The following is a 12,586-nucleotide window of genomic DNA, read 5'->3' on the forward strand; positions in this document are numbered from 1 at the left end:
GGCCCAGGGATTGAACCCACATCTCTTACATCTCCTGCGTTGTCAGCCAGGTTCTTTACCACTAGCACAAACAACCATGGAATATTCAACCATAAAACAATTTTCTTTTAAAGCCTTATGCTTTCATGCCTTTGACAAAATGCTTGTTTGATAAAGAGGTGAAATCCGTATTGCTGATGCCCTGGTTATCACGAATACCTGATGGAGAGGGGATGATCCCAGACTAGCCCTCGGAGAGGGAAGGGGAGGGCTGAGCACAAGGGAAACTGTAGAGGCAAGTCAGCTTCATGGTTTTGCCGAACAAGGCTACTCAGCGTGGTGAGGAAAGCGGTGCAGGTGGCTGTTAGGGCCCAGGACCGCCTTGCCCTGGTCCACTTGGCAGCCAGGGCCAGTCTCTCCTCTCTGTGTCACTTTGTTGGACACCCGAGACCAGAGAGGCCATTCTGGAATGGAGATCAGACAAGCCCTTCCCACTCTTTGGCTCTTAGGTGGTTCTCATGCCCACATACCTCTTGGCATACCCGGGACCCCCTGCCGGGGTTACCCTTTGACCCTGCTGTCATTGCACCTGATTCTTGGAATATCGCTTCTCTCTGATTCCTCACCCATCCCTGCCCAACAGGTGTAAGCAACAGGGAACGTTGCTTCAAGAGATAGGCCCAGCCTGGAGACATTAAAATTGACACCCAAGGGACTTCCCTGATGGTCCAGTGGCTAAGACTTCTCGCTTCCCAATGCAGGGGGCCAGGTTTGACCCCTGGTCGGGGAGCTAGATCCCATGTGTCACAACTAGAGTATCCCACACGCTGCAGCTAAGACCTAGCGCAGCCAAATTAAAAAAAAAAGTTGACATCCCAGTCAGTAATTCATGGACCCACCCAAGAAAACAGCTGTGAGGGATCCGACCCAGCATGTGTTACAGGGCACCTCCCACACTGCGTGGGGGCCTTGTTCCAGACTGGGTGAGCTGTGAGCAGACAGGAGGGCCACCTGGCTTGTTCTCCTTGAGCTGCCATAACGTGGACTGTAGCCCTTCAGGCTCCTCTGTCCATGGGATTCTCCAGACAAGAACACTGGAGTGGGTTGCCATGTCCTCCTCCAGGGGATCTTCCTGACCCAGGGATCAGTTCTGGGTCTCTTGCATTGCAGGTGGATTCTTTACCATCTGAGCCACCAGGGAAGCCCTAGTAGAAAATCACAGACCAGGCCTTTAAACAACAGAAATGTATTTTCCCACAATTCTGGAGGCTGGAAGTCCCCAGCAAGGTGCCAGCAGAGTTGGTTGCTGATGAGGCCTCTCTTCTCACGTAGACGGTCACCTTCTTGCTGTGTCCTCACATGGCTTTTCCTTCCCTTCCTTTTGGAAAGGAAATCACTCTTCCTCCTCTTATAAGGTCACCAAATCCTTTGGATTAGGACCCCACCTTTATTAGGATTTCATTTAACCTTCAGTTCAGTTCAGTCGCTCAGTCATGTCTGACTCTTTGCAACCCCATGAACCTCAGCACACCAAGGCTCTCTGTCCGTCACCAACTCCCGCAGTCCACCCAAACCCATGTCCATTGAGTCGGTGATGCCATCCAACCATCTCACCCTCTGTTGTCCCCTTCTTCTCTTGCCCTCAATCTTTCCCAGCATCAGGGTCTTTTCAGATGAGTCAGCTCTTAGCATCAGGTGGCCAAAGTATTGGAGTTTCAGCTTCAACATCAGTCCTTCCAATGAACACCCAGAATTGATCTCCTTTAGGATGAACTGGTTGGATCTCCTTGCAGTCCAAGGGACTCTCAAGAGTCTTCTCCAACACCACAGTTCAAAAGCATCAATTCTTTGGCGCTCAGCTTTCTTTATAGTCTGACTCTCCCATCCATACATGACCACTGGAAAAACCATAGCCTTGACTAGACGGACCTTTGTTGACAAAATAATGTCTCTGCTTTTTAATATGCTGTCTAGGTTGGTCATAACTTTTCTTCCAAGGAGTAATAATTTCATGGCTGCAGTCACCATCTGCAGTGATTTTGAAGCCCACTGTTTCCACTGTTTCCCCATCTATTTGCCATGAAGTGATGGGACTGGATACCATGATCTTCGTTTTCTGAATGTTGAGCTGTAAGCCAACTTTTTCACTCTCCTCTTTCATGTTCATCAAGAGGCTCTTTCTGCCATAAGGGTGGTGTCATCTGCATATCTGAGGTTATTGATATTTCTCCCCGCAATCTTGATTCCAGCTTGTGCTTCATCCAGCCCAGCGTTTCTCATGATGTACTCTGCATATAAGTTAAATAAGCAGGGTGACAATATACAGCCTTGATGTACTCCTTTTCCTATTTGGAACCAGTCTGTTGTTCTATGTCCAGTTCTAACTGTTGCTTCCTGACCTGCATACAGGTTTCTCAAAAGGCAGATCAGGTGGTTTGGTATACCCACCTCCTTTAGAATTTTCCAGTTTATTGTGATCCACACAATCAAAGGCTTTGGCATAGTCAGTAAAGCAGAAATGGATGTTTTTTCTGGAACTCTCTTGCTTTTTCAATGATCCAGTGAATGTTGGCAATTTGATCTCTGGTTCCTCTGCCTTTTCTAAAACCAGCTTGAACATCTGGAAGTTCACGGTTCACGTATTGCTGAAGCCTGGCTTGGAGAATTTTGAGCATTACTTTACTAGTGTGTGAGATGAGTGCAATTGTGTGGTAGTTTGAACATTCTTTGGTATTGCCTTTCTTTGGGATTGGAATGAAAACTGACCTTTTCCAGTCCTGCAGCCACTGCTGAGTTTTCCAAATTTGCTGGCATATTGAGTGCAATACTTTCACAACATCATATTTTAGGATTTGAAATACCTCAACTAGAATTCCATCACCTCCACTAGCTTTATTCGTAGTGATGCTTCCTAAGCCCCACTTGACTTCACATTCCAGGATGTCTGGCTCTAAATGAGGGTGAGTGATCACACCATCGTGATTATCTGGGTCGTGAAGATCTTTTTTGTACAGTTCTTCTGTGTATTCTTGCCACTTCTTAATATCTTCTGCTTCTGTTAGGTCCATACCATTTCTGTCCTTTATTGTGCCCATCTTTGCATGAAATGTTCCCTTGGTATCTCTAATTTTCTTGAAGAGATCGCTAGTGTTTCCCATTCTGTTATTTTCCTCTATTTCTTTGCATTGATCGCTGAGGAAGGCTTTCTTATGTCTCCTTGCTATTCTTTGGAACTCTGCATTCAAATGGCTGTATCTTTCCTTTTCTCCTCTGCTTTTCACTTCTCTTCTTTTCACAACTATTTGTAAGGCCTCCTCAGACAGCCATTTTGCTTTTTTGCATTTCTTTTCTCTCTTTTTTTGGCATTTAACCTTAATTACCTCCTAAAGAGCTTTTATCACACTTGGGATTAGGGCTTCAACATGTGAGTTGTAGGTGGAAGGGGAAGTGCTTTCCTGGTGGCTCATTGATAAAGAATCCACCTACCAGTGCAGGAGATGCCAGTTCAATCCCTGGTCAGGGGAGGATCCCACATGCCTAGGAGCAACTGAGTCCATGCACCACAACCACTGAGCCTGTGCCTTAAAGCCCAGGAACTGCAACTGTTGAACCCGTGGGCTGTGACTGCTGAAGCCTGCACACCCCAACTGGAGAGTAGCCCCCCTTTGCCCCAACTTCATTGCTGCTGAGGGGAACAGCATAGAAGACCCAGCACAGACAAAAATTAATAATTTTTTTTTAAATTGGGCTTCCATAATGGCTTAGCAGTAAAGAATCTGCCTGCCAACGCTGGGAACATGGGAAACTGGGATTTGATCCCTGGGTTGGGAAGATCCCCTGAAGTAGAAATAGCAGCCCACAGTGTTCTTGCCTGGAAAATCTAATGGACAAGGGAGCCTGGAGGGCTGCAGTCCATGGGGTTGCAAAGGGTCAGACACGCATGCATGCAATAATAGTGCAATTGAAACAAAACCAAAACATATGAGTTGTGGAAAGAGACAAAATTCTGTCAATCACACCAGTAAACAGAGAAATATGTATATGCCAGAAAGTCATGGCCAAATGAAGAAAGGAAAACAGAGACGAGGGAAGACAGGAATGGTGGGGCGCATGACACCCTGGAGGAGGTAACAGTCAAGCAGAGGAAAGCAGGAAGTGTGGATTCTGAGGAAGAGCATTCAAGCCAGAGGACAGCAACAGAGTGCGCCTGGTGGGTTGGAGCGGCTAGAGGGGCAGCATGCTGAATCCAGGGAGTGGCGAAGCAGCTGGGGGGCAGGGAGCACAGTTATTGGCCATTTACGGACTTCTGTGTTTATACTCAGAGCCTGGGGGAGGCTGTTGCACAGAGAGGGACCTGAGGATAATGTTTTCAGCAGCTTCCTCCAGCCCTATTTGTAAAATAAATAGACCAGCAGGATGCAGGGCAGAAGCCGGAAGGCAAGGCAGAAGAGATGGTTTACGGGGGAGGACCAGTGGAGGTGGGAGGAGGGCTCAGAGGCGGCTGCAGGTTGAGGGGAGCGCTGGCAGGGTTTGCATGGGAGCTGAGGGCTGGGAGGAAGGTCTGTGCCCAAGCTTTTGGTGAGAGCAGCCACAGGGTGGAGTTGCCATCAACTGAGCTGGGGAAGGCTGTGGGTGGAGTGGGTTTGCAGGGGGAGATTAGGAGCTCAGTTTGGGTTTGGTCCATCTAAGGACCTCCTGGATTTCCACTTGCAGGTGGTGAGCAGGCAGGTGAGTCCAGAGCTCAGGAAGAAGTTAGCCCACATTTCCTGACTGAGGCTTGACTCTGTAAGGAACTTGCTGATTTTGCAGGTTCATTGGGTGTAACTTTTTCTTTCTAATCGTTCTCAGATGCGTTTTTCATACTCATGATTCTGAACACCAATGTGCATGTTTATTAGCTTTTCCTGTTTCCTTATCTGTCAATTTCCTGTGTATATCCTTTAACCATTTCTCCTGGGATTGCAGTGCTTATTTTCCAAGTCACCAACAGTTCATCCCGACCAAAGGTGTTTTCTCTCTCTCCCCTCTCTTGCTCTGGGGACTCTAATTACTTTTAAATATTTTAATTAACCTATACTAAATGCATTATGGGCTTCCCCGATGACTTGGCGGGTAAAGAATCCATCTGCAATGCAGAAGACCCAGGAGACTCAGGTTCAATCCCTCGGTCAGGAATACCCACCATAGGAGGGCACGGCAACCCCCTCCAGTACTCTTGCTTGTAAAATCCCATGGACAGAGGAACCTGGTGGGCTACAGTCCATGGAGTCACAAAGAGTCGAGCACAACTGAGAGACCAAGAACATTAACATAACACATTAAACACATTAAGGATGGATATATATATATATATATATATATATATATGGAGTTCTAACTACTGGACCAGGAGGGCATTCTCCTTGGTTTTGAATTTTATACCAAAAAACAAAATAGAATCATGGTCTCCTAGGACTGTTTTTTCAGCTACACTGTTTCTAAGACTTACCCACACTGCTCTGTGTTATAGGTCATTCATTTTTCACTGCAGTGTAATCTTTCCTCCGGTGGGGGCACAATCTATTTATCTGCTCTGTTGTCCATGGACATTTGGTTGATTCAGGCTATCATTACTGTGGAGTGCTCCAGGGACCCCTGGGCAATGGTTTTCTCTGGCATGTGTACCCCAGGGAGGATTACTGTGCCCTAAGGTTTGCTGTGTGCTCAGCCATGTCCGACTCTTTGCGATCCCATGAACTGTAGCCTGCCAGGCTCATCTGCCCAGGGGATTCTCCAGGCAAGAATACTGGAGTGGGTTGCCTTTTCTAAGGTATGCAGATGTGAAAATGCAAGTGGTTTTCCACAGTGGTTGTACCAATGTACACAGTCACCAGCATGTTTAAAAATGACCATTGATCTATGTCCTCTCCTGTGACCCTCATTTCATCATTCTTGTTTCTTGTTAATCAGAAGGTGTGGACTTCTCATCGTAATTCGCATTTCCTGTTTGCTGAGGAGGTTGTGCTGTCTTCCTGTCCTTATTCATGTCTCTGGTCTCCTTTTCCGACGTTTATCAATTCTAGACCTTCTTCTTCCGTCAGCTGTAAATATTGCCTGCTGTCTCCTCCCACTGTGTCGAGCGCCCCTCACCGTCATGGTGCCCTTTGTTGAGCAGATGTCCTTTGATGTCATGGAGTTCATCAATTTTCGTCCTTTCTGGTTTGAAGTTTTAAGAAATCTCCCCCCACCTTTAGGTTGGCAAGATACTGTTTTACATTTTATTTTTATTTATTGTAAAGTTTTATTTATGTTTGGCTGCGCTAGAAGGCTGCTGCAGCTACTTTCTTGCTGGAAGCGGGCTTCTCTAGCTGCAGCAAGCAAGGGCCACTCTCTACTTGCAACTTGCGGGCTCTAGAACTTTGGCTCAAGAGTTGTGGCACACAAGCTTAGTTGGTCCGGGGCGTGTGGTATGTGGGACCTTCCCAGACCAGGGATCAAACACATGTCCCCTCCGTTGGCAGGCAGATTCTTAACCACTGGGTCACCAGGAAAGCCCTACACTTTATTTGAACTGTAGAGCTCACTGTTCACGTGTTATCTTTAGTTAATCTGGAGCTCGCTTTTGCACATGGTATTTATTTTCTTTATGATTTATTTTCTTTATATGATGAGTCAGTTTTCCTGACACCGTCTATTATACTAAACAACTGGCCTTTCCCCAAAGCTTCTGGGAAGGCCCCGCTACACCTCAGCCTCTTTCTGAGCTCTCTGGTCTGTTTTTAGTGTGTCTGTCTATTCTTGTAGACAATTTGTATTACAGTGATTATAAATGCTTTAGTATATAATAGGGAAAACTCCCTCTTTACTCTTCCTTTCTAGATTCTTGCTGCTGGTGCTAAGTCGCTTCAGTCGTGTCCGACTCTGTGCGACCCCATAGACGGCAGCCCACCAGGCTTATGGATTTTTAAATTCTTTATTATACATTTCAGAGCAAATTTATCAAAGTCCTCAAAAATCCAACTGGGTTTTTTATTGAGATGGTGTTGAATTTATAATTTATCGCAGGAGAAATAACATCTTTATAATGTTATTATAATCATATCTAAGATGGAATGTCTTGTTTATTCAGATTATCTTTCTTTATAGAGGTTCTTTGAGTTTTGGTTAATACTTAGATATGTTTTAGTTTTTATTTCTATTATGAATGTTATTTTTATTGTATTTTCTAGATGGTTATTGCTGGTGTAGAAAATTGCTATTGATTTTCATGAATTAATCTCACGTCTGGCAGCATATACTGAACTCTCATGTATATTGATGCCTTTGGTCCGTGTAGGGACCGTGTCATCTATAAACAGTGTTAATTTTATCTTATACTTCCCAACTCTTACACTGTCTGGGGTTTTTTTGTTTGTTTGTTTGTTTCCTTTTTCAAAATTTCCTTAAGAGTATTGGCCAGACATCAATTAGTGGTAACTGTGGCCAGCCTTGGCTTGTCCCAAATCTTAAAGAGAATGTTTGTGACCCTTTGCCATTAAACCTAATATTTTCTGTAAAGAAATATTTGTTTTACAAATATAAGCCACATCAAGTTTACAAAGTTCCCTTATAAAGTTCCTAGTTTGCTAAGAGTTTTTGCTTGTTTATTTTAATTATAAATAGAGGTGGATGTTTATCAAATGCTTTTTCTGTATTAGGATTTTCATATGATTTTCTCTCCTTACACTCTTACAGATAAAACCTTTTTGATCCTGGTGTATTTTTTTTTTTAATTCAGTTAGATTAAGTTACCTAACGTGCTTTAAGATTTTGCATCTATGTTCAAAAGTGAAATGGGCACATAATTTTCTTTTTGTTCATTTGTTTGTTTTTCCAGCTGTATTAAGCTATAATTAACAACTAACAGGAGAAGGCAATGGCACCCCATTCCAGTACTCCTGCCTGGAAAATCACATGGACGGAGGAGCCTGGTAGGCTGCAGTCCATGGGGTCGCTAAGAGTCGGATACGACTGAGCGACTTCACTTTCACTTTTCACTTTCATGCATTGGAGAAGGAAATGGCAACCCACTCCAGTGTTCTTGCCTGGAGAACCCCATGGACGGGTGGGCTGCCGTCTCTGGGGTTGCACAGAGTCGGACACGACTGAAGCGACTTAGCAGCAGCAGCAGCAATACCTAACATTGTGTAAGCTTATATAAAGATCACCTACAATAAAGATAACTGATGCATCCGTCACCTCATTTTTTTGTTATTGTGGTGGTGGTGAGAACATTGGAGATCTGCTCCCCAGTGGTTACGAATCCACCTTGCAATGCAGGGGACACAGGTTTGATCCCTGGTCAGGGAACTAAGATCCCACATGCCTTTCGGAACAACTGAGTCTATGCATTGCAACTACTGAAGCCCACACCAAAACTAAGTCTCAGTGCCGCCAATAGTTAATTAATTACTTAATTTAAAAAATAATTTTAAAAGATCTACCCCTTAGCAACTTTCAAGGGTACGGTACAGTATTGCTGCCTGTAGTCACCATACTGTAGCTTAGATCCCCCAGAACGTATTCGTCTTATACTTGGAAGCTGGTACCCTTTGACCAACATCTCACCACCCCCTACCCTCTGTTTCCTGGCAACCACCAGCCTACTCTCAGTTCCTGTGAGTGTGGCTTTTCTAGGTTCCACATATAACTGAGATCGTACAGTATTCGTCTTTCTAGACGTCTTCGCTTAGCGTAATATCCTCAAAGTTCATCCGTGTAGTCACTATGCTTTTCATTCTCGTGTTGTCCTTGTATGACTGAGGAGTCAAGATGACTGTGCTGATCCCTGGATTAGCGATATGGAGATCACTGGTGATCTAAGAAAAGCAGTCTGCTTGGAGTGGTGGGGCACAGGCCCCAGAGGAATAGGATCAAGGGAGACCAAGAGGAGAGGAAGTGAAGACGGTGAGTTAAAGGAGAGAAAAGAGCAACAGCTTGAGAGGAAAGTAGGGTCAGGGGAGTTTTGTTTTCTGTATTTTCAGTGAAAGAACCCGCCTGCCAGTGCAGGAGACATAAGAGACACGGGCTCAGTCCCTGGGTTGGGAAGATCCCCTGGAGGAGGGCAAGGCAACCACTCCAGTATTCTTGGCTGGGGAATCCCATGGACAGAGGAGCCTGGTGGGCTGTAGTCACACGACTGAAGCGACTTAGCACATGATTCGTACTGGCGTGCAGTGGTGTTTCATCGTGGCTCTAATTTGTATTTATTTAATTAAATACAGTGTTAAACATCTTTCTCATGCTTATTTGCCATCTGTATATCCTCTATGGTGAAGTGTTTGATCAGGTGTTTTTTTTTTACCCATTTATTAATATTAATTTGAGTTGTACTTTTTCTTACTGATAAATTTTGAGAGTTCTTTATATATTCTGAACATCCTTTGTTAGAAGTTCAATGTGCAGATCTGTAGTTTCCCTTTCTATTTAACAATGTCTCTTACAGAGCAAAACTTTTCTTAAGTACAGGTTTTCAGTGTTTTCTAAGTCATTCTGTTGGTGCCATGCCTAAGAACTCTTTGCCTAAATCCAGGCCATAAAGACTTTCTCCTATTTTTTTCTAAAAGTTTTATAGTTTTACATCTGACTTTTAAATCTGTGCTCCATTTTGAGTTAATTTTTGTATAAGAAATAAGATTTAGGTCAAAGTTCATTTTTTGAGTACATGGATGTCCAATTTTTCTAGCACCATTTGTTGAAAAAAATTAAACTTTTCCCACTGAATTGCTTTTGCACATTTGTGGAAAATCCTCTCAGTCATATTTATGTGGATGTGTTTCTGGGTTCTCTGTTTTGCTCCACTGATCTGTGTCTGTCTTTTCTCCAACACCACACATTCTTGATTATAGTTGTATAAGGTCTTGAAATCAGATGGACTGATTTCTACCACTTTTTTCTTTTATCTAATCTATTTGTTTTGCTTTTCCACATAAGTTTTAGAATCAGTGTATCTATATCTACAAAAAAAAAATTGTCCTGGGATTTTTACTGGAATTATGTTAAATCTGTAAATCATTTTGAAGATAATTGACGTCTTTATTATGCTGAGCCTTTCAATCCATGGGCACAGTGTGTCTCATTACCTATTTAAATCTTCTGTGATTTCTTTTATCCGCATATTGTAGTTTTCAATATACAGATTATGTGCATGTTTTGTTAGATTGTTTTACCTATTTATTTTTACATTTTATATTTTTATTGTTTATTATCATTTTATATTTCATTATTTGTATTTTTTAATATTTTAATCTATTTTCCCTACTTCATTTATGAGATGGGTGATTGTAATTAATATAGCAAGTTTTTTAGAATTTTGGTTTCCAATGGTACATTGTTGATCAATAGAAATGTAACTGATTTTTTTTAATATGGACCATTTTTTGAAATTATATATTTATTTGTTTTTGGCTACACTGGGTCTCTGTTGCTGCATATAGGTCTTCTATAGAACTGTGATTGATTTTTGTATTGACTTGGTATCCTGTGACCTTGCTAAGCTCATTTATTAGAGGATTTTTTTGTATGTTCTTTGAAACTATCTACATGGATAATTATGTCATCTGTAAATAGAGATAGTTTGGGTTTCTTCTTTCTAATTCGTGTCTGTGTGACCCTGCTGTCCATTTTGATGTGTTGTGATTAAATAAAAGATCTGGTCCCTACCCTACAGACAGAGAACTTGAAATTTTACTTTCTACTCAAATGTGAATTAAGCCCATACACGAAATGCAGCCAAGCAGCAGTGTGATGAGCCAAGAGGGGTGCCCTTCCCATTCCTGGGGGAAATCTGGGAGGGCTGCATGGAGGAAGTGGTCCAGGAATTGGGTCTTAAAGGTCAAGGTGCCCTGTAACTTGTCTCTGTTTCCTTTCCACCTCCCCTTGTTTAGTGCGTTTCCAGTACAAGACTCACTCCCACCTCCCACCCCCATCCCACCATATGGCTGAGAGGGTGGGCATGCTCCAGGTGAGCCCAGCAGGGAGGGCCCATTGTGTGTGAGGAGCAGGGCAGCAGAGAGACCAGGAGGCACACCTGAGTGTGCTGTTGAGCGGCAACCGGTCCATTTGTGCAGTGCACAGCCTGGGCACCGTACCTGGTAGTCACACAAGGAGAGTCTCCCCACTCCTTACTTCCACCCAGAGCCGGGCACCCACACTGGAAAGAGGGGCCAGGGCCACATGTCCCACCTCCTGGGTCTGTGTCCCCCCAGACAGCAGCGACAGTGAGCTGGAGCTGTCCGCAGTGCGCCACCAGCCAGAGGGGCTTGACCAGCTGCAGGCACAGACCAAGTTCACCAAGAAGGAGCTGCAGAGCCTCTACAGGGGCTTCAAGAACGTGAGTGCCCCACATCCCCCACCCCCAGGCTTGGCCCTGACCCCCCGGCTCCCCTTTGCTGGCTCCAGGGTGCTGGCACAACTTCTGGAAATTCCCCGTAGCACAGTGCATACCCCACGGTCTTTATGGGGCTCATGTTCTGTGGGACAGCTGCCTGGGGGGAGGGCCAGGGCCCTTCCCTTATGAGTGTCTCAGCACTGGTGCAGTGGAGGACCATGGGGACAGACCAACCTAGCATGAGGGTCCTGCCACCCCTCCCGCCTGCCCCTCCCATGATGCCCACTCCACTGGGCTTTCCCCTGCCTGGGGCTGGGGGAGCCCAGCAGTGCCTTGCGCAGCAGGCAGTGGCCAGAGGGAAGAGAGAGGCCAGGCCCCCTGGAGTCGGGGTGCAGGGCAGGGTGGCTGGGGTCACTGAGAGGAGTCCCTTCCTCCTGCAGGAGTGCCCCACAGGCCTGGTGGACGAAGACACGTTCAAACTCATTTACTCACAGTTCTTCCCTCAGGGAGGTGAGTCCAAGGTCCACGATTCCTCCCGAAGTCCCCACTTCCCTGTGGCCGCCCTCCAGAGTGTGGGCTTCCCTTTTATAGGGAGAGGACCCTCAGCCCCCCCACATCCTCCCCACCATTCCTTGCCTGGTGCTGCCTCCACCCAGTAGGAAGGGCGGACTCCAGCCCGGGACGCGGTGGGAATGCCCAGTGGAGCAGCGTGGGGTTGGGACCTGGGCGGCCGGGCGGCCTGGACACCCCAGCCTTGCCCTCGGTCTCCCTAGATGCCACCACCTACGCACACTTCCTCTTCAACGCCTTCGACGCCGATGGGAATGGGGCCATCCGCTTTGAGGTAGGTCCCTGTCAACCGCTCCCGCATGCCTGGCTCCTGCATCTCCCAGACGCGGTACCACCCCCTCGGGGCCATCCAGAGGCTCAGACGTGACTCTGGTGTCAGCAGCCCAGCGTGTCACCCAGGGAACACATGGACTCGTGGGGCTGGCCCTGGGCCTGACTGAAGTCAGGGTAATTCGAGTTTGCTGTCTGGCCATCCTATTCCCAGCCTTTCCTTCCAGCCCTGCCAAGCCAAGGTGCACCGAGGTGGTAATGATCCAATGGAAATTTGTATTTGAAAAAGGGAGCAAGGTTAACTAGAGGTCTGTGCCCAGAATTTATCCCTTTGCCCCCAAACAGGCAGAGCATCCCTGCCTGAACAGGCTTGGGGGTTGTCCCAGCCACAGTGTGAGCCAGCCTCGTGCTCCCCACCAC

At 45.8% G+C, this 12,586-nt stretch overlaps 1 protein-coding gene across 2 annotated transcripts in view; it reads left to right on the forward strand.

Moving 5' to 3' along the window:
- Positions 1-12,586, forward strand: part of KCNIP3 (potassium voltage-gated channel interacting protein 3) — a 96,144-nt gene that overhangs the window by 71,179 nt on the left and 12,379 nt on the right. For both annotated transcript variants that reach the window (NM_001075612.2, XM_024998535.2), the window contains 3 exon segments: positions 11,205-11,329; positions 11,767-11,836; positions 12,100-12,170. In NM_001075612.2, the coding sequence (NP_001069080.1) occupies positions 11,205-11,329; positions 11,767-11,836; positions 12,100-12,170 (266 nt within the window).

Source organism: Bos taurus, chromosome 11 (assembly GCF_002263795.3).
Source record: "Bos taurus isolate L1 Dominette 01449 registration number 42190680 breed Hereford chromosome 11, ARS-UCD2.0, whole genome shotgun sequence".
Lineage (NCBI taxonomy): Eukaryota > Metazoa > Chordata > Mammalia > Artiodactyla > Bovidae > Bos > Bos taurus.